The sequence below is a fragment of the Oncorhynchus keta genome, chromosome 20 (assembly GCF_023373465.1).
Source record: "Oncorhynchus keta strain PuntledgeMale-10-30-2019 chromosome 20, Oket_V2, whole genome shotgun sequence".
Lineage (NCBI taxonomy): Eukaryota > Metazoa > Chordata > Actinopteri > Salmoniformes > Salmonidae > Oncorhynchus > Oncorhynchus keta.
Window position 1 is genome coordinate 18782880 of NC_068440.1, and position 23316 is coordinate 18806195.

General features: G+C 44.3%; 1 protein-coding gene across 2 annotated transcripts; it reads left to right on the top strand.

Moving 5' to 3' along the window:
- The first annotated feature begins 2853 nt into the window (after positions 1-2853).
- LOC118377221 (leucine-rich repeat-containing protein 3B-like) lies at positions 2854-23061 on the top strand. Of its 2 annotated transcripts, none has more exons than XM_035764071.2 (2): positions 2854-3187; positions 20367-23061. In XM_035764071.2, the coding sequence occupies exon 2, from the start codon at positions 20566-20568 to the stop codon at positions 21385-21387; it is 822 nt and encodes a 273-aa protein (XP_035619964.1). In that variant the 5' UTR covers positions 2854-3187; positions 20367-20565; the 3' UTR covers positions 21388-23061. The 2 variants fall into 2 exon arrangements, with proteins under 2 accessions (XP_035619964.1, XP_035619963.1); XM_035764070.2 differs by having other exon boundaries at positions 2854-3122.
- The last annotated feature ends 255 nt before the right edge of the window (positions 23062-23316 follow it).

A 23316-nucleotide genomic window follows, 5' to 3' on the forward strand; every position in this document is an offset into this window, starting at 1 on the left:
CTGTGCTTAGCTATATTCAATTTCTTTTATATCCTGAAAAACTCCCCAGTCCTTAATGATTACAAGCATACCCATAACACGATGCAGCCACCACTATGCTTGAAAATATTGAGAGTGGTATGTTTGGATTTGCTCCAAACATAACACTTTGTATTCTGGACAAAAATGAATAGCTTTGTCACATTTGTTGGAGTATTAGTGTCTTGTCTCAAACAGGATGCATATTTTGGAAAATTTAAATTCCGTTCAGGCTTCCATCTTTTCACTCTGTCAATTAGGGACTGCAGGGTAGCCTAGTGGTTAGAGCGTTGGACTAGTAACTGAAAGGTTGCAAGTTCAAACCCCTGAGCTGACAAGGTACAAATCTGTCGTTCTACCCCTGAACAGGTAGATAACCCACTGTTCCAAGGCCGTCATTGAAAATAAGAATTTGTTCTTAACTGACTTGCCTGGTTAAATAAAGGTTAAAAATTAGGTTAGTATTGTGGAGTAACTACAATGCTGTTGTGCCATCATTTGTTTTCTCCTATCGCAGCCATTAAACTATGTAACTGTTTTAAAGTCACCATTGGCCTCATGGTGAAATCACTGAGAAGTTTCCTTCCTCTCCGGCAACTTAGTTAGGAAGGACTTTGTAGTGACTGGGTGTATTGATACACCATCCAAAGTGTAATTAATAGCTTCACCATGCTCACAGGGTTATTGAATGCCTGTTTATTCTTATTTTTACCCATCTACTAATAGGTTTCCTTCTTTGCGAGGCATTGGAAAACCTGTCTGATGTTTGTGGTTGAATCTGTGTCATAACAAGGGGGTTGAATACTTATTGACTCAAAACATTTTGACTTCACATTTTTTATCATTTTTTGTAAACATTTCTATAAACATAATTCCTCTTCATCATTATGGGGTATTGTTTGTAGGACTCTGGCTGGGCCACTCAAGGACATTCAGAGACTTGTCCTGAAGCCATTCCTACGTTGTCTTGGCTGTGTGCTTAGGGCCGTTGTCCTGTTGGAAGGTGAACCTTCGCCCCCAGTCTGAGGTCCTGAGCTCTCTGGAGCAGGTTTTCATCAAGGATCTTTCTGTACTGTGCTCTGTTCATCTTTCCCTCGATCCTGACTAGTCACCCAGTCCTTGCCGTGGAAAAATATCCCCACAGCATGATGCTGCCATCACCATGCTTCACCGTAGAGATGACATTGGCCAGGTGATGAGCGGTGCCTGGTTTCCTCTTGACGTGATGCTTGGCATTCAGGCCAAAGAGTTCAATCTTGGTTTCATCAGACCAATGAATCTTGTTTCCCATGGTCTGAGAGTCCTTAAGGTGCCTTTTGGCTAACTCCAAATGGGCTGTCATGTGCTTTTTACTGAGGAGTGGCTTCCGTCTGGCAACTGTACCATGAAGGCCTAATTGGTAGAGTGCTGCAGAGATGGTTGTCCTTCTGGAAGGTTCTCCCATCTCCACGGAGGAACACATGAGCTCTGTCAGAGTTAGCATCTGGCGGCCACCTCTCAGAAGAGTATTGGTGGTTCCAAACGTCTTCCATTTAAGGCCACTGTGTAGTTGGTGACCTTCAATGCTTCAGAAACGGACACTTCCCTTTTGCTCTGACATTCACTGTCAACTGTGGGACCTTATATAGACAAGTCAAGTATGTGCCTTTACAAATCATGTCAAATCAATTGAATTTACCGCAGGTGGACTCCAATCAAGTTGTAGAAATATCCCAAGGATGATCAGTTGAAACAGGATGCACCTAAGCTCAATTTCGAGTCTCATAGCAAAGGGTCTGAATACTTATATAAATAAGGTATTTCTGTTTTTTAATTTGTTTTATACATTTGCTAAAATGTCTGAAAACATGTTTTCGCTTTGTCATTATGGGGTATTGTGTGTAGATTGATAAGGAAAAACATTTATTCAATCAATTTTATAATATATATGTACATAATAATACGTAACAATATGTGTAAAAAGTGAAGGGGTCTGAATACTTTCCGAAGGCACTGTAACTCTAAATGTAATTTTAAACTCTACATATGGTTGCCTGGCCAGGCTATGACCAAACTCAGAAGTCACTTGATGTCATGTGGTGTCTGGTCCCCAGGGAATCTCTAGGGCCCCATATGTCATCGTTACAGTTGGGTGTCTCCAGTCCTGACCATCCAGTGAGTGAGTGCCTGCCTGTTATGTGAGAGAGTGAGGGCGATCCTGCTTGGCCACCATGGCCATTTAACATATACAGTTCCCTTCAGATTCCCCTGACAGTCACGTGGCAGTGTGACAGCTTCATGTGACTCATAAATACCATGGTAAATGTGGGTTACACATTAAGTACCATGGTAAATGTGGGCTACACAGTAAGTACCATGGTAAATGTGGGCTACATATTAAGTACCATGGAAAATGTGGGCTCCTGATCACATTATGTAGACTACCTGTAGGCCATTTGCTGTGTGAGCAGACTCATAGTCACAGAAAAGTCTTTAGTTATAGGATATTTTCAAATGCGGACCAATGTGATAGACTACAATTCAAACGTGAATCACTGAAAGAGCAATATTTTGGATAATATTTCTACCATTGACTGATTGAAGTGTTATGCAGATAGAGTGGGATGACTGACCGCGGACACAAATCAAATCAAATTTTATTCGTCACATGCTTCGTAAACAACAGGTGTAGACTAACAGTGAAATGCACCAACAATTTGTCTTAACTCAACAGCTCTCCTTTTAGTTTTACGACGATGCAAAAGACCGAACATATCTGATGATATATTGCAAGTGGATTGAATTAGTCAGACGAACCCAACAGACACTGAGGCAACACCTATTGTCTGACTGACCGTTCATCCCCGCGCGCGCTCCGGGTGAACACTGTCGCCTTCAGTGCTCGTCTCGCAAACCCCTCCCTTGCCAGCTTGAGCTCAGTCACACTCCTTTCACGTTCAATACCGAGCAGCAACAAGCAATTGTAAAAATGTGAATTTCAACTGCGCTATTCCAACATTTTTGACGAGGATAGGAAACTACTGGAGAAGGAAGATTGCGTTGGAACGATCCGTTTAGAATGTTAAAGTAGGAAATTGAGAGACTGACGGTTGTTTTTATTGCAGGTGAGAATGGAAACATATGTCGCCTGTTGCTCCGCAGCTCCGCTACACGCGCAGCACACACATACGTATGTATGAGCTAATTTTCATGCTGGCTTTCCACCTTTCTTTTTCTTTTCAGTTTGTGATTGTTGCTAGTCAGATTATGGGGGGAAAAAATGAAAATATATGGGTTTGGGGGTCGTTATATATATCATTTTTCGGGGTTATTTCAAAATCCACCATGTTTTAAATTAATATTATTATTCATGTGTCATGTGACGATTCAATTTGTTGCTTCACAGCTACATTGATGTTCTCTGATCACTCACATATTGTTTATTGTAGGTAGGTATATCGAATGTATTGTTATTACTCTATTAGAATAATGGTATTATAGGATACCTGCAATAACATAGCTGTTATGTCCTTGGTAAATACTTGAACATGACATAGTTCCATGGATGACATCTTTACATGAATGCCGCAATGAAATACTGTAGTTTAATCATGGCAGTGATTTTTTTACATGTAGAAAATAACAGCTGCGCGGGTCAGAAAAGGGTAGCCGGGTACCCTGTAGTACGTCGCATTCAGGCGCCGCGCTCGAGAGCAGGGTTAACGGTTGATGTTTGAGCCACGGAGTGCGCTATAGGAAGAAATTCACCTTGATGACGAGCAGGCTCACACTGCGGGGTGTCCTCCTTATCATTAGTGTTCATGTGGAAATTGTTCAGCAGATGTTCACTCATGATATCATATCAAAACTCATACTATAATAATATAATCTAGGAATTTCATAATGATAATATATAACCGATAAACTAAAGGCATACATGCATACCTATAGGCCTACCTAAAAATGTTTACAACTTTGTGTATGCTTGGCTACTCATAAATCATATACTTTACCATGGGGCAGGGTTTATTTGTTTTGGAAATGCTATGCCATGCCGTTTATAACACCTGCAGACTATTTTGTTTGAGGAATAGCTTGGCTATTATTTGCTCAGGCCCATTTCTATGGTAATTCGAAATCCCCAGATTCAACTCAAGACTATTTGCATAAATAGTTCATCCTTAATAATGATGTTTATTTAATTATCACAAAATGTATCAAGTGATGTAGGACTATATGGGTCAAGAAAACACAGTAGGCAAGTCCACTTTAGGTCTAAATTTGCATCCCAAATTGCACCCTATTTCCTATGTAGTGCACCACAGCTCTGGTAAAAAAGTAGTATACTATGTATGGAATCGGGTGCCCATTTCGGATGCTTCCACATCTTTGTTGAATTTCATGTTGATGCTATCCCATAAATATGGCCTTGACAGGAACATGTAACTTAAGTAATAGAATGGCCATATGCTATGATAAATGATAGAAATAGGGCCACGTTGTGTCAAAATACATTTCAACTCCAAGTCTTGGACCAATCAAATTACTCTGCCTTTTAATACAATGATGGTGTACATCACATTTCTCTAAGACCTGTGTAGTAGCACGAATTATTACAGTAATAACATTGATGTTACATAATATTCTAGTGATTGTTTTGTAAATGTATAGTACAATTGACATAATTTATTCTCTGACCTTATGGTAGGGTCATATCCAAGAGATATCTTATTGAACTTTGGACCAGTCATTTGTCTTCAGGCTAAATAGTTCCAGTCTGACAGTGTTTTGCGATGGATTACTTTATTTGTCTTTACTACATGATTCATCCTTACTGCCATGTTGAGATTTGTCATAGGAAATAGCCTCACATGTAAGCTTTGGTTGACATCCCTGGAAGTCAAAGCTCTTACAAATCAAATCAAATGTTATTTTTCACATGCGCCGATAACAACAGGTACAACAGGAGACCGCATTGTGAAATGCTTACTTACAAGCCCATTGGGGAGAAAATTATTGAGCAGCCACTACATAGCCTAAGTGCTATTTACAAAGCCCATGCATGATTGTAGTTGATTGGGAGTCCATCCCAGTTCTAGAGTACGTGATAGATTGTGATTACAGACCAATTTACACTGAACAAAAATATAAATCGTCATGTTTACATTTTTGTAATTTCGCAGACATTCTTATCCAGAGTGACTTACAGTGGGGCAAAAAAGTATTTAGTCAGCCACCAATTGTGCAAGTTCTCCCACTTAAAAAGATGAGAGAGGCCTGTAATTTTCATCATAGGTACACTTCAACTCTGACAGACAAAATGAGAGAAAAATCTAGAAAATCACATTGTAGGATTTTTTATGAATTTATTTGCAAATTATGGTGGAAAATAAGTATTTGGTCAATAACAAAAGTTTATCTCAATACTTGGTTATATACCCTTTGTTGGCAATGACAGAGGTCAAACGTTTTCTGTAAGTCTTCACAAGGTTTTCACACACTGTTGCTGGTATTTTGGCCCATTCCTCCATGCAGATCTCCACTGTACATTTCCCCCATAATGGCCCCCCATGGGAATTGAACCCACAACCCTGCCATTGCAAGTGTCATGTTCTACCTACTGAGCCACACGTGACCTCTTTTCATGCTCTGAAACAAAAGATCCCAGAAATTGTCCATATGCACAAAAAGTGTATTTCTCTACAATTGTGTGCAGAAATGTGTTTACATCGCTGTTAGTGAGCATTTAGCCTTTGCCAAGATAATCCATCCACTTGATAAGTGTGGCATATACAGAAGATGATTAACCCCCTAGAGTCGATTGACGCACCAGTATGTCAATCTAAGTTACATAACAAAAAAATCCCCATCAAAATCCATCAGTTTAGAGATATCTGCTTTTATTGCATTCGATGCATCTCAATCCACAGCATCCACCAGTGTAACACTTCCTCATCTGTGGTGAAAGGTGGCAGAGCTAGAGCGGTGTTTGTCAGACCATGAGACATCCCGAAAATTGGTAAATCATGTAAACAAACCCCACAAGTGTCACGGGACTCATCTGAAGGTAACCGGTCCCGGTTTAAAAAAACAAATGGAAGTACAGTGCATTTGGACAGTATTCAGACCCCTTAAATTTTTCCATGTTTTGTTACATTACAGCCTTTTTCTAAAATGTATTCAATCACTTCCCCCCTCATCAGTCTACACACATAATACCCCCTAATGACAAAGCAAAAACAGGTGTTTAGACATTATTGCAAATGTATTCAAAATAAAAAATTGAAATATCACATTTACTTAAGTATTCAGATCCTTTACTCAGTACTTTGTAGAAGCACTTTTTTTTTACCAGCGATTACAGCCTCAAGTCTTCTTGGGTATGACGCTACAAGCTTAGCACACCTGTATTTGGGGAGTTTCGCCCATTCTTCTCTGCAGCACCTCTCAAGTTCTCAGGTTGGATGGGGAGTGTCGCTGCATAGGTATTTTCAGGTCTCTCCAGAGATGTTCGATCGGGTTCAAGTCTGGACTCTTACCCCGAAGCCACTCCTGCGTTGTCTTGACTGTGTGCTTAAGGTCGTTGTCCTGTTGGAAGGTGAACCTTCACCCCAGTCTGAGGTCCTGAGTGCTCTGAAGCAGGTTTTCATCAAGGATCTCTCTGTACTTTGCACCGTTCATCTTTCCCTCGTTCCTGACTAATCTCCCAGTCCCTGCCACTGAAAAACATCCCCACAGCATGATGCTGCCACCACCATGCTTCACCGTAGGGATGGCATTGGCCAGGTGATGAGCGGTGCCTGGTTTCCTCCAGACGTGATACTTGGCATTCAAGCCATAGAGTTCAATCTTGGTTTCATGAGACCAGATAATCTTGTTTTTCATGGTCTGAGAGTCCTATGGGTGCTTTTTGGCAAACTCTAAGCTGGCTGTCATATGCTTTTTAATGAGGAGTGGCTTCCGTCTGGTCATTCTGCCATAAAGGTCTAATTGGTGGAGTGCTGCAGAGATTGTTGTCCTTCTGGAAGGTTCTCCCATTTCCACAGATGAACTCTGGAGCTCTGTCAGGGTAACCATCGGGTTCTTCGTCACCTAACTGACCAAGGCCCTTCTACCCCAATTGCTCAGTTTGACCGGGTGGTCAGCTCTAGGAAGAGACTTGAAGGTTCCAAACTTGGAGGTGGAGGTCACTGTGTTCTTGGGGACATTTAATGCTGCAGATTTGTGCCTCAACACAATCCTGTCTTGACACACAACACAATGCCTTAAGTTGAATGTCTCAAGTTAAATGTTAATTTCTCTACCATAAGTTGCCTAAAACATAGTTTTAAGAGAATTTGGCAGTATGTCCAAACAGCCTCACAACCGTAGACCACGAGTAACCACACCAGCCCAGGACCTCCACATCCAGCGTCTTCGCATGTGGGATCGTATGAAACCAGCCACCCAGACAGCTGATGAAGCTGTGGGATCGTATGAAACCAGCCACCCAGACAGCTGATGAAGCTGTGGGATCGTATGAAACCAGCCACCCAGACAGCTGATGAAGCTGTGGGATCGTATGAAACCAGCCACCCAGACAGCTGATGAAGCTGTGGGATCGTATGAAACCAGCCACCCAGACAGCTGATGAAGCTGTGGGATCGTATGAAACCAGCCACCCAGACAGCTGATGAAGCTGTGGGTTTGCACAACCAAAGAACGTCTGCACAAACTGTCAGAAATAATCTCTGGGAAGCTCATCTGTGTGCCCGTCGTGCTCGTCGTGCAGTTCGGCGTGGTAAAAGACTTCAGTGGGCAAATGCTCACCTTCGATAGCCACTGGCATGCAGGGGAAGTCTTCACGGATTAATCCCGGTTTCAACTGTACTGGGCAGATGGCAGACAGCGTATATGGTGTCGTGTGGGCGAGCGGTCTGCTGAAGTCAACATTGTGAACAGAGTGCCCCATGGTGGTGGTGGGGTTATGGTATGGGCAGGCTTAAATTACGGAGAATGAACACAATTGCATTTTATCGATGGCCATTTGAATGCACAGAGATACCGTGACGAGATCACCTCATGTTTCAGCATGATAATGCATTGCCACATGTCGAAAAGGTCTGTACCCAATTCCTCAAAGCTGAAAATGTCCCAGTTCTTCCATGGCCTGCATACTCACCAGACATGTCACGCATTGAGCATGTTTGGGATGCTCTGGAGAAACATGTATGACAGCGTATTCCAGTTCCCACCAATATCCAGCAACTTCACACAGCCATTGAAGAGGAGTGGGGCAACATTCCACAGGCCACAATTAACAGTCTGATCAATTCTATGTGAAGGAGATGTGTGTTAGATTTTTGTTCATGGGTAATTGCATTTAAAAATCAGATTTTTGTAAAGGATTGCTCTTTTTCCAGTAATGGTAAAAAAATCCATTGCCCAGCCTCCGCCCCTTATAATCGTATGATGACAGATATTTATTTTACAAAAATCCAAGTTGACATTGATGACATGATACACTACATGTATGGACCTCACTTTGTGCACGGTAGCATTGTCATGCTGAAACAGGAAAGGGCCTTTCCCAAACTGTTGCCACAGTGTAGGAAGCACAACATCATCTAGAATGTCATTGTATGCTGTAGCATTAAGATTTACCTTCACTGGAACTAAGGAGCCCGAACCATGACAAACAGCCCCAGACCATTATTCCTCCTCCACCAAACTTTACAGTTGGCAGTATGCATTCGGGCAGGTAGTGTTCTCCTGGCATTTGCCAAACCCAGATTTGTCCGCCGGACTGCCAGATGGTGAAGCGTGATTCATCACTCCAGAGAATGCGTTTCCACTGCTCCAGAGTCCAATGAAGGCAAGCTTTGCACGGTAGTGAGTGTTGCAACCGAGGACAGACAATTTTTACGTGTTACGCGCTTCAACACTCTGCAGTCCCGTTCTGTGAGCTTGTGTGGCCTACCACTTCGCGGCTGAACCGGTGTTGCTCCTAGACATTTCCACTTCACTATAACAGCACTTATAGTTGACCGGGGCAAGTCTAACAGGTCAGAAATTTGACAAACGGACTTGTTGGAAAGGTGGCATCCTATGAGGGTGCCACATTGAAAGTCACTGAGCTCTTCAGTAAGGCCATTCTACTGCAATGTTTGTCTATGGAGATTGCAAGGCTGTGTGCTTAATATTATATATCTGTCAGCATCGGGTGTGACTGAAATAGCCAAATCCACTCATTTGAAGGGATGTCCACATACCTTTGCATATATAGTGTAATTGGTCAGATTTTTCACAATTTTCAAAACCATACTGCTAACCAATATGATAATAGAAAGACTGCATGTATAAAGTAAGCACTTTATTCAATTTATGAACATTTTAATGCTTCCACTGAATCTGAATAACAGGGCAATCATGTCCTTCTTAATTTGTGAAATGAAAATATCAGTGGTGCCAAAAATAGAAATGGTCGCTGCCTCGTGGCTGAGTTCACAGGGGCCTATTTTAACCCAGAATGTGAACAACCTTGTACACTGTGACCAGAGACAGGAGAGGGCCACCAGCTGAATTCAGCCAGGCTGAATTGAAAATGATGGTAGGACTTCAGTCAGTCATTGGACTTGAAAGGACTCAAAGCTCACACACTCCCAGTGACACAGCCTATATTCTCCCCTCCAAGGGCCTCTGAAGATGATGCATTCAAAATCCCTCGTCACTGTGGATACCAACTGTCACTTGTGTTGCTTTGCCATTTTTCTACTCGTCGATGATGGATGACATGCCTGCATGCAATTCAGCTTTTTGGCAGTTGACATTTGAACCTAGACTCACTTGAGCCCCTGTGCCTGGTGCTCACGGGGAAGACGGCCTCATACAGACAACACAGATGCTTCCCTATCTCCATCACTCTGTCTCTCTCTAAACCTTTCTCTTTCTCTCTCTCTCTCTCTCTCTCTCTCTCTCTCTCTCTCTCTCTCTCTCTCTCTCTCTCTCTCTCTCTCTCTCTCACTCTCTCTCGCTCTTTCTCTTTCTCTTATCATCATAGGCTCTATTAAACAACACAGGCTGTGGGGAGAGACATGGCTTCTCCCTCAACCTACATAGGTTATTATTATTTCTATGGATATCAGAATCTCTTTTTCCCAGAAATGGGCAGACGCCCATGTCCATTAACGATCACTGCATTCTAGAGCATCCTACAATGCCTCCCATCAAGCTGCTGGGCAGTATATAAAATCTGTAGATAATCTGATGCAGAATTGATCATATGCCTTAAGTGGATATATTTTTCACGATCTTATCCTGTTCGAGCTCGGTAATTAATGTGTTTTTATCAACACCTCAGGGAGATCTGGCAGACACATGTTAGCAGTGCTTAATTTGAGCCGGATCCTGCCGGAACAGGATCCGGCACCTCTCAGATTTGACTTTGTTCATTCCAGCACCTATTTGCCCAGATCCGGTACCTCTCACGGCATGATTTATTAATTGTTTCACTGTTCGCACTGTAAACATTCTATTAAATCAAGTTGCCTTGTTATTTCTCCTGCCCCCCAGAAAGACCATCATGTAAAAGCGTGGTGATCCTTCTGTGTCATCATCCTACATCCACACTGATTCCAGACCTTCTCATAGAGGTTATGGGGAGGCCGGTGGAGTAAGTAACTGATCTTGACACAGGTCTGGGTAGTGGTGGTCAACTAGTGAAGAGGTCCCTACGTAATCACGTCACGTAGCCTAGGCTAGTTGTCTCCCTACTGAATTTGAAACGTGGGAAAGACAAATAAAAAAATGATTAAAAAAGGCAATCATGTTTGATGATTTTTTCAAGTCCAAAAATCCAGAGAAAGATGGTGAATCGAACCCAGAACGAGCCAGATAACTGTCAGTTCAGGAGGAGAGGAGTGAGGGGCAAACTGTTCCTGATAGTGATGCCTGAGCTAGCAGCGTTGCTAATCCCGCCAGTTCAGCATCACCACCGGCACCTCCACTACCTAGTAGGCCTACTAGCGAGTGTGACTCAGCGGGAGAGGGAGACGGGGAGCTGGGGGGGACAGTGCATCCCCGACGAAGTGCTCGAAGCAGGTGCAATATGCAGTTCAAGAACAACAAACATATAACCAAGGGCTTGTCATGCAGAATTCAAAGCTGGGCTGTACAAAATGCAAAGAGGTAGGGAGCTTGAGTCTAGAAATGACTGGAGGGATTCAACTAGCTAGCAAAAGAGAGGGTGGAATGTACAGTAACATCCTCTGTCTTTGACATGAAAACAATAACAAAGAGCCCTCAGAATGATTCTTTTTAGTTTTTAATATGCCTGAACCAAGGCGCATTTGGTGGCAGCAAGCCTTGTAGATGAGGCTAAAGAGGACACCCAGGTTATAGTTAACCCTCAAAATGACAAAATAGACACTACAGCCAGAGTCTTCACAACAGCCTTAGAAGGAGGCTCAACATCACTGACACGGGCCTGCTCATGGCTTTGAGCAAGAAATTGACTGTCAGGAGTTAAATTAACTTGACATGGGGAGAGTCATTGTGGGAGGTTTTGAAAAGTAAGGTAGGAAAATTGTTTTCCTTTACAAACTTGTTCTGTACTGTGAAGGTAATCTGAACATGTGCTTCATATTATCACATAGGTAGAATGCCTATATGTGGGTTCTGCTGAGTCTACAGTAATGCATTTTATTTGAAGTTATATTCTGATATTGTGGTATTTGTTCTACTGCTACATTGATGTCTTGAAAATGACATTGGGGTCTTGAGAGCCCCACATCTGACTATGTGTGCATTTGCATATTTATTTTATCTTTATTTAACTCGGCAAGTCAGTTAAGAACAAATTCAATGACAGCCTAGGAACAGTGGGTTAACTGCCTGTTCAGCAGCAGAATGACAGATTTGTACTTTGTCAGCTCAGGGGTTTGAACTTGCAACCTTTTAGTTACTAATCCAACTTTCTAACCACTAGGCTACCCTGCCACCCCAAGGTGGGTGTTCTGCAGTGACGTCTAAAATGTTGCTGTACACTGATTCTGACTTGTGTAAGGCCCGCAGCTACACTCATATATGTAGGCATACTGCAGTGACGTCTAAAATGTTTCTGTACACTGATTCTGACTTGTGTAAGGCCCGCAGCTACACTCATATATGTAGGCATACTGCAGTGATGTCTAAAATGTTGCTGTACACTGATTCTGACTTGTGTAAGGCCCGCAGCTACACTCATATATGTAGGCATACTGCAGTGACGTCTAAAATGTTTCTGTACACTGATTCTGACTTGTGTAAGGCCCGCAGCTACACTCATATATGTAGGCATACTGCAGTGACGTCTAAAATGTTTCTGTACACTGATTCTGACTTGTGTAAGCCCCGCAGCTACACTCATATATGTAGGCATACTGCAGTGATGTCTAAAATGTTGCTGTACACTGATTCTGACTTGTGTAAGGCCCGCAGCTACACTCATATATGTAGGCATACTGCAGTGATGTCTAAAATGTTGCTGTACACTGATTCTGACTTGTGTAAGCCCCGCAGCTACACTCATAAATGTAGACATACTGCAGTGATGTCTAAAATGCTTTGAATAAATCAGCACCTTGGAGAGTGCTGTCCGTTTAACCACCACAGACAGTAGGCTACATGGCTGTTTACTCTGTCTGCTGAGCTGCCACATTGTGTTAGTCACTTTATTTCTCAATGTGTTCCAGTACCTTAGAGCCCCCTGGGTAACCCCCCCTCTCGCGCTCACTATGTGTTTTCCGGGACCTCCCAATTTACAAATTAAGCACTGCATGTTAGCATGTGTTTATAAACATGATAGGCAGGATCTCGATATGGGGAAAGTTATGCGACAGAAAATAATTGCATAGCATTTTTATGATTGAATAGGGTTGTAATTGTACAGTTTGGTTAATGTAGAGTTCCTGTACTGTAAGTGAATTTCTTCCCTATGTGATGTTCTGCAGACAAAGATCTGTTATGAGAAGTTGACATTACAGTGTGACAGAGGGAGAATGAGGGGGGTTTGATGAAACCAGCCTGCTGCATTCCACTGTACTTAGCATTTATCAGATCGAGGCCCAAATAGCACCCTATTCCCTATGGACCCTAGTCAAAAGTAGTGCACGACATAGGGAATAGGGTGCCATTTGGAACCAATGTGGTGTTGTTATCCACAGTACACAAGCTTACAATAGAGTAGGTGTGTGTTTGTTTTTCTAACGATACCAATCATATGTCATGAATGGGAACATAAATAAACATTGCTTCGCTTTTCCTATCTAACTGCCCATTACTGTGTACTTACTATATTTTCACTCTTACACAGATAATAAAATGTACATGTTTGACAGGTCCTCATTGTAAATAAAAATCTGTTCTTAATTTTATTTATTTTTTATTTTTATTTTTTATTTTATTTCACCTTTATTTAACCAGGTAGGCTAGTTGAGAACAGGTTCCATTTGCAACTGCGACCTGGCCAAGATAAAGCATAGCAGTGTGAACAGAGTTACACATGGAGTAAACAATTAACAAGTCAATAACACAGTAGAAAAAAAGGGGAGTCTATATAGATTGTGTGCAAAAGGCATGAGGAGGTAGGCGAATAATTACAATTTTGCAGATTAACACTGGAGTGATAAATTATCAGATGGTCATGTACAGGTAGAGATATTGGTGTGCAAAAGAGCAGAAAAGTAAATAAATAAAAACAGTATGGGGATGAGGTAGGTAAAAATGGGTGGGCTATTTACCGGTAGACTATGTACAGCTGCAGCGATCGGTTAGCTGCTCAGATAGCTGATGTTTGAAGTTGGTGAGGGAGATAAAAGTCTCCAACTTCAGCGATTTTTGCAATTCGTTCCAGTCACAGGCAGCAGAGAACTGGAACGAAAGGCGGCCAAATGAGGTGTTGGCTTTAGGGATGATCAGTGAGATACACCTGCTGGAGCGCGTGCTCCGGATGGGTGTTGCCATCGTGACCAGTGAACTGAGATAAGGCGGAGCTTTACCTAGCATGGACTTGTAGCTGACCTGGAGCCAGTGGGTCTGGCGACGAATATGTAGCTCGGGCCAGCCGACTAGAGCATACAAGTCGCAGTGGTGGGTGGTATAAGGTGCTTTAGTGACAAAACGGATGGCACTGTGATAAACTGCATCCAGTTTGCTGAGTAGAGTGTTGGAAGCAATTTTGTAGATGACATCGCCGAAGTCGAGGATCGGTAGGATAGTCAGTTTTACTAGGGTAAGTTTGGCGGCGTGAGTGAAGGAGGCTTTGTTGCGGAATAGAAAGCCGACTCTTGACTTGATTTTCGATTGGAGATGTTTGATATGAGTCTGGAAGGAGAGTTTACAGTCTAGCCAGACACCTAAATACTTATAGATGTCCACATATTCAAGGTCGGAACCATCCAGGGTGGTGATGCTGGTCAGGCGTGCGGGTGCAGGCAGCGAACGGTTGAAAAGCATGCATTTGGTTTTACTAGCGCTTAAGAGCAGTTGGAGGCCACGGAAGGAGTGTTGTATGGCATTGAAGCTCGTTTGGAGGTTAGATAGCATAGTGTCCAAGGACGGGCCGGAAGTATATAGAATGGTGTCGTCTGCGTAGAGGTGGATCAGGGAATCGCCCGCAGCAAGAGCAACATCATTGATATATACAGAGAAAATAGTCGGCCCGAGAATTGAACCCTGTGGCACCCCCATAGAGACTGCCAGAGGACCGGACAGCATGCCCTCCGATTTGACACACTGAAATCTGTCTGCAATTGGTGAACCAGGCAAGGCAGTCATCCGAAAAACCGAGGCTACTGAGTCTGCCGATAAGAATATGGTGATTGACAGAGTCGAAAGCCTTGGCAAGGTCGATGAAGACGGCTGCACAGTATTGTCTTTTATCGATGGCGGTTATGATATCGTTTAGTACCTTGAGTGTGGCTGAGGTGCACCCGTGACCGGCTCGGAAACCAGATTGCACAGCGGAGAAGGTACGGTGGGATTCGAGATGGTCAGTGACCTGTTTGTTGACTTGGCTTTCGAAGACCTTAGATAGGCAGGGCAGGATGGATATAGGTCTGTAACAGTTTGGGTCCAGGGTGTCTCCCCCTTTGAAGAGGGGGATGACTGCGGCAGCTTTCCAATCCTTGGGGATCTCAGACGATATGAAAGAGAGGTTGAACAGGCTGGTAATAGGGGTTGCGACAATGGCGTCGGATAGTTTCAGAAATAGAGGGTCCAGATTGTCAGGCCCAGCTGATTTGTACGGGTCCAGGTTTTGCAGCTCTTTCAGAACATCTGCTATCTGGATTTGGGTAAAGGAGAACCTGGAGAGGCTTGGGCGAGGAGCTGCGGGGGGGGGGGGCTGTTGGCCGAGGTTGGAGTAGCCAGGCAGAAGGCATGGCCAGCCGTTGAGAAATGCTTGTTGAAGTTTTCGATAATCATGGGTTTATCGGTGGTGACCGTGTTACCTAGCCTCAGTGCAGTGGGCAGCTGGGAGGAGGTGCTCTTGTTCTCCATGGACTTCACAGTGTCCCAGAACGTTTTGGAGTTGGAGCTACAGGATGCAAACATCTGCCTGAAGAAGCTGGCCTTAGCTTTCCTGACTGACTGCGTGTATTGGTTCCTGACTTCCCTGAACAGTTGCATATCGCAGGGACTATTCGATGCTATTGCAGGCCGCCACAGGATGTTTTTTTTTTTAAATAATGACCAGGCATCCTCAACTGATGGGATGAGGTCAATGTCCTTCCAGGATACCCGGGCCAGGTCGATTAGAAAGGCCTGCTCACAGAAGTGTTTTAGGGAGCGTTTGACAGTGATGAGGGGTGGTCGTTTGACTGCGGCTCCGTAGCGGATACAGGCAATGAGGCAGTGATCGCTGAGATCCTGGTTGAAGACAGCGGAGGTGTATTTGGAGGGCCAGTTGGTCAGGATGACGTCTATGAGGGTGCCCTTGTTTACAGATTTAGGGTTGTACCTGGTGGGTTCCTTGATGATTTGTGTGAGATTGAGGGCATCTGGCTTAGATTGTAGGACTGCCGGGGTGTTAATCACATCCCAGTTTAGGTCACCTAACATAACAAACTCTGAAGCTAGATGGGGGGCAATCAATTCACAAATGGTGTCCAGGGCACAGCTGGGAGCTGAGAGGGGTCGGTAGCAGGCGGCAACAGTGAGAGACTTATTTCTGGGGAGAGTCATTTTCAAAATTAGTAGTTCGAACTGTTTGGGTATGGACCTGGAAAGTATGACATTACTTTGCAGGCTATCTCTGAAGTAGACTGCAACTCCTCCCCCTTTGGCAGTTCTATCTTGACGGAAAATGTTATAGTTGGGTTTGGAAATCTCCACATTTTTGGTGGCCTTCCTGAGCCAGGATTCAGACACGGCAAGGACATCAGGGTTAGCAGAGTGTGTTAAAGCAGTGAGTAAAACAAACTTAGGGAGGAGGCTTCTGATGTTGACATCCATGAAACCAAGGCTTTTTCGATCACAGAAGTCAACAAATGCGGGTGCCTGGGGACATGCAGGGCCTGGGTTTACCTCCACATCACACGCGGAACAGAGGAGGAGTAGAATGAGAGTGCGACTAAAGGCTATCAAAACTGGTCACCTAGAGCGTTGGGGACAGAGAATAAAAGGAGCAGATTTCTGGGCATGGTAGAATATATTCAGGGCATAATGCACAAACAGGGGTATGGTGGGGTGCGGGTACAGTGGAGGTAAGCCCAGGCACTGGGTGATGATGAGAGAGGTTGTATCACTGGACATGCTGGTTGTAATGGGTGAGGTCACCGCATGTGTGGGAGGTGGGACAAAGGAGGTATCAGGGGTATGAAGAGTGGAACTAGGGGCTCCATTGTAAACTAAAACAATGATAACTAACCTGAACAACAGTATACAAGGCATATTGACATTTGAGAGAGACATACAGCGAGGCATACACTAATCACAGGTGTTGAATTAGGAGAGCTAGCTAAAACAGTAGGTGAGACAACAACAGCTAATCAGCTAGCACTACAACAGCAGGTAAAATGGCGTTGACTAGGCAGGGAGGGTCGGATTAACTACACACAGAGCCTGAGTGCGGCTGGGGCCGACAGGTAAAACATAAACAAAGAATGGAGTACAGTGATTAATGGACAGTCCAGCATGCATCAGCTATGTAGCCAAGTGATCAGTGTCCAGGGGGCAGCGGTGGATGGGGCAGGGAAGCTGGACTGGCGAGTATTATCCAGGTTAAAAAATATTTAAAAATTAAACTGGCTGGCTGTGCCAAAAAAAAAAGCTGCTAGCAGTGGCTAACAATGACTAAATAGCTTGTAGCTAGTTAGCTGGTTAGCTTCTGGAGGTAAAAAATAATAGCGATTCATTATCACATTGGGTGAGGCAGGTTACCGGAAGGTATAAACAAATTAAAAATCGAAAAGAGATATATGGGTCCAGTGAGTCTTTGGGGTGCGGCGATTCAGACGGTTAGCAGGCCTGTGCTAACAAGCTAACAGTTAGTAGGCCGGGGCTAAACAAGGTAGCAGTTAGCGGACCGGGGCTAAACAAGCTAGCAGTTAGCAGGCCGAATTAGCAAGCAAGGAGATAGCAAGGGCTAGAAAGTTAGCCTTTGGGGGGCGTCGAGATGGGGTGAGTCTGTTTATGCCTCTTCATGCAGTGACATCGATAGATCGGTCGTGGGTCCGGATATTGTAGCCCAGGAGTATGCTTCGGTGGTAGCACAGGAGCTCTGGCCGGGCTAGCTTCAAGCTAAGTGGGTGGAAACGCTAGCCAGGAGTAATCATCTGGGGTTGCGGTTAGCTAGTTAGCTAGTTGTGAAGATCCAGCTGAAAATGTTCCGTTTGCGGTGGGAATCCGGGGATAAAAAAATTATAGGTCCGTTATGCTCTGGTTAGAGTCGCGTTGTTCGAACTGGCGAGAGCTTTCCGAGCTAAAGGTTAGCTGATGACCGATTAGCTGAAGACCGCTAGCAATGGTTTGCTGACTGATAGCTGGTAGTGATAGCTGGTAGTGAGCTGGCGAGCTTCAGTTGAGGGGTTCCGGATCCGAAGTAAATATAAATACTTTAGAAAAAATAGCTACATTGGGTGAGGCGGGTTGCAGGAGAGTATTTAGAAGTTGAGGTTTAGCAAAATGTTTTAAAAGATATGCGAAGAAAAAATATGTAATAAAAACGATATATACAAGGGACACGACACGACAAGACGTCTGACTGCTAGACCATCCTGGATTACAATTGACTAAATAAACAATATAGTTGTAGCTGGCTAGTGTTTGATTGACAGGAGGATTCACAGGTCCATGCTTATTGTCAAGTCTCAGTACAGAGTGTGTGTTCATAAGGATGTATTGTTGTAGCCCTTTCCTGCAATTAAACCACCCTCTAATGGCCTCATGGATGGAATTGTATTCATATTTTTACAATTTAATAATGAATAAACATATTTCTTAAATAAATGCAGAAAACCCTGTGTTTCTATGTCAAACGGTTTTGTTTTATATTTCAGTCTTCTGTGATGACCAAAAGTATGTGGACACCTGCTCGGCAAACATCTCATTCATGAGCATTAATATGGAGATGGTCCCCCACTTTGCTGCTATAACAGCCTCTTCTGGGAAGCCTTTACACTAGATGTTGGAAGATCGCTGCATAGACTTGCTTCCATTCAGCCACAAGAGCATTAGTGAGATCTGGCACTGATGTTGGGCAATTAGGCCTGGCTCGCAGTCTGCGTTCCAATTCATCCCAAAGGTGTTCGATGGGGTTGAGGTCATGGCTCTGTGCAAGCCAGTCAAGTTCTTCCATACTGATCTCCACCAACCTTTTCTTTTTTCTTTTTTTTTTACCCCTTTTTCTCCCCAATTTCGTGGTGTCCAATTGTTTAGTAGCTACTATCTTGTCTCATCACTACAACTCCCCTACGGGCTCGGGAGAGACGAAGGTTGAAAGTCATGCGTCCTCCGATACATAACCCAACCAAGCCGCACTGCTTCTTAACACAGCGCCATCCAACCCTGAAGCCAGCCGCTCCACCCGGGAGCCTCCACCAACCTTTTCTGTATGGATCTCACTTTGTGCAAGTGGGCATTGTCATGCTGAAACAGGAAAAGGCCTTCCCCAAACTTTTGCCTCAAAGTTGGAATAACAGAATAATCTAGAATGTCATTGTATGCTGCTGCATTAAGATTTCCCTTCACTGGAATTAAGAGGCCTGATCCATGAAAACAGCCACAGACCATTATTCCTCCTCCACCAAACTTTACAGTTAGCACTATGCATTCGGGCAGGTAGCGTTCTGCTGGCATCCGCCAAACCCAGATTCGCCCATCGGACTGCCTGATGGTGAAGCGTGATTCATTACTCCAGAGAACACGTTTCCACTGCTCCAGAGTCCAATGGTGATGAGCTTTACACCACTCCAGCCTGCACTTGGCATTTTGCATGGTGATCCTAGGCTTGTGTGCGGCTGCTCGGCCATGGAAACCCATTTCATGAAGCTCCGGCTGAACAGTTCTTGTGCTGATGTTGCTTCCAGAGGCAGTTTGGAACTCGGTAGTGAGTGTTGCAACCGAGGACAGATGATTTTTACGCACTAAGCGCTTCAGCACTCTGCGTTCCCGTTCGGTGAACTTTTGTGGCCTGCCAATTTGTGGCTGAGTTGTCGTTGTTCCTCCTAGATGTTTCCACTTAACAATAACAGCACTTACAGTTGACCGGGGCAGCTCTAGCAGGGCAGAAATTTGGTGGCATCCTATGATGGTTGAAAGTCTATGAGCTCTTCAGTAAGGCCATTCTACTACCAATGGCTGTGTGCTCGATTGTATACTCCTGTCAGCAACGGGTGTGGCTGTAATAGCCTAATCCACTAATTTGAAGGGGTGTCCACATACTTTTGTATTTATAGTGTATATAAAGTGTAATATTGGGATGCAAACTCAAAATGTAATACATTTCAACTCTGACATGGTACAGGTGTCTTCTTTTTTTAAGCCCATAACCATGTGTGTGAGGTGTATACTTTTGTTTCAAAACAGTCTGTGTGACCCTGATTTAGCCCACGGTGTTTAGGACAGTGATTCGTCAAATCTAGATTAACCTTATCATGTAGCCTAGTATGCCATAAATATAACAAGTTGTGTAATATCGTTTATATCAAACGGAACTCGGTTATGATGAGATTATGATGATGTGAATATGACAGAGTGGTTTATTTTCACGTACACACCGTGGTGCTCCTGTTTTGTCTTTTTGACTTCAGCTAAAACCGAAAGTTCCACACTAAAAAAGTAGTTCAAAGAACTTACAGTACTTCATTAAGCAGTTTTTATATTGTTTAATGCTTCTATCTGTTTTATTTCAGGTGTGATTACAGCATGAGTCCAACTGGTGACAGGCCCTGTTAGGCCTGAACAGACGGTGTGTGTTGGTGGAGGCTCATCAGTCTCCAGTATGGAGTGTTTGGTATGAGCCGTGGCCTGTCTGTTGCTTCTTGGGTCGGTCCAGTGGTGTGGTGTCCCTGTCTCTTGGCGGGATGCTGAGGGCTGGTGGTCCCCACCAGTATGACTCCCCTGGACATGTGGCTATCCCGCTCCATCCCCATGTGCCTGCTCCTCCAGAGCCTGGTCCTCATGGCCCTGTGCTTCCCCTCCGCCTCCATGTGTCCCAAGGGATGTGTCTGCCAGCGGGCCCGACCCGACCCTGGCCTCCACCTCGGCCCGGGGCCCCTGGGGCTGCTCCTTGGCCTCAACGTCACCTGCACTGGGTCCCGGCTCAAAGAGATCCCCCCGGACCTCCCTCCAGACACCGCCGTGCTCCGCCTCGACCACAACCAGATCATGGCTGTCCCCGACCACGCCTTCCGTGGCCTAAGGCTGCTGCGGGAGCTCAATCTGTCCCACAACGCTGTGGAGACGCTGGGGGAGGGCGCCTTCAGTGGCGTGGAGGCCACACTGCAGGTCCTCGACCTCTCACACAACCGCATCACTAGTGTGCACAAGGATGCGTTCGCCAGGCTCAAAGCACGGGTCCTGGTGGACGACAACCCCTGGCACTGTGACTGCACGCTGCAGCAGGCACTGGGCGGCATGGCCCACAACCACGAGGCGGCTGCACGCGTCCTCTGCCGGAGCTCCGAGCTCCAGGAGCAGGAGGGACGCCATTTCCTGGCGGTGGACACAGACCTGTGTAACCTGGCCAAGAGGACCACAGACTACGCCATGCTGGTGACGATGTTCGGCTGGTTTGCCATGGTCATCTCCTACGTGGTGTATTACGTACGGCAGAACCAGGAGGATGCCCGGCGACACCTGGAGTACCTCAAGTCGCTCCCCAGCAAGCCTGTGAAGCCCAACGAGGTGGAGGACATCAGTACTGTGGTGTAACATGATATCATCACTACTGGACACTATAGGACATCAGTAGTCCGGTGTGACATCCCTATAGTGAGAACTGACTGTATACCATAGAATTAGTTTGTCTAATTAGTTCTAGAATTAGAATGACTAATTGGTTCTAATTCTATGCATGAACAGCAGAAGTTCCGACCTAAACCCGGAGATTGGACCCATATTTCTAGTGTTTACAACTGGTTCCAAATTTCAAGATGGATGTAACGTCTTCTGTTGTGAAAATGTTTTTATTTTGTCCTACCTGTGGTGTACTTTTAAAAAATCATGATAGATTAAACCTGGATCCTTGTATTTGAAGCTTCACACTCAATATGTGTAAATTACAAAAGTAAACATTGAGAAAACCCCATTTTTAAAAGAGGAGAAATGCTTTAAATGTTAGCGTTTGTCTGTAGGCATCAATCTAAAGTCAAGCATTTTGGAATGCACAGCGTACATGTCAGAATATAGACACCGGCAGTTAGTTCATATCAGAGTAACAGAAAGGTATAGACTATGGGTGTAACACAGATGGCTTCATTGAGATCTGTTCTGAGATCTGTTCTGAGATCGTTTAAAAAAATCTGAATCTCAGGTTAAAATTTTGATAGGTTGATAAATATTTTTTAGAGCAAAATCTGGAGAAATGGTTTGTTGGACTAAACTTTTGTAAGGTAATCTGAAGAGTGTTCTGTGTTTGTGCATCCAACTGCATACTTTGTTTAATTTTATTTGAACAAATAACGGGCCCCAAACATCAATCATGAAAATGACCTTCAATTTTCATATGTGAAATAATGGAATCAATTATTTGTTAAAATGACCACGACATCACACTGTTGAAAGACTACTGATGTGCTGTAAAAATACTACAAATTTCTTCATTCGCTTTGTCAAGTCCCTGTACTGTATGTTGTTGTTGTCTTGAAACGACAAACTTGATACATTGCATCTTCGTAGATTTGTGATGGTCAGATAACGTAACACAATGTTTTTTGGGGTAGATATCAAATGACCCACAAGAGACTCGGTAGATTCAAGTGATTTGTATGTGTGTCATGTGATTTACCAGTACACTAGTAGTGTCCAAGTTCTCATGTCCTGAGTCCGAACAAGCTTTTTGTGTTACATGTTAACACAACAACACCACAAAACAATACTGTGCATTTGGTTTTTCTATAAAAAACAAACATTTGCTATGATTTTTTATGACTCAGTCAATGCTTCCTGAAATAGAATACATATTAATATTCAGAGGAATGTATCTCACACAAAGCTTCCTCTCTCAGCCAAAATGAAGATATAGTTGGTGTCCCAAATGCCAACCTATTCCTTACATAGTGCATAAAACACTATGGACCCTGGTGGAAGTAATGCACTATGTCGGGAATAGGGTACAGATTGCGACACACCCTCAGCGTCACAAACCTGGCGATGGGAAGACTAATAATTTCAACACAAACATCCCCTTTCTATTCAACCTCATGCTGCGTTCAGAATGCAGATAGATGCATGCATCATTTACCTTGCCTTTAGAAACACTGTGTGTACAGTTATACCCCCAGCAAAGTGAGAAGAGCAAATTGCAGCTGTCATTCATTCAAATGGATTTCACTTCCATCACAGTGACAAGGGTTCACTAAAACATCCCACAGAGAGAGATGGAGAGAGAGGGGAGGGGGAGGGCTGGTCAGAGAGGGAGAGAGAGGGGAGGGGGAGGGCTGGTCAGAGAGGGAGAGAGAGGGGAGGGGAGGGCTGGTCAGAGATGGAGAGAGAGGGGAGGGGGAGGGCTGGTCAGAGATGGAGAGAGAGGGGAGGGGAGGGCTGGTCAGAGAGGGAGAGAGAGGGGAGGGGAGGGCTGGTCAGAGAGGGAGAGAGGGGAGGGGGAGGGGGTCAGGGGGAGAGAGAGGGGAGGGGGAGGGC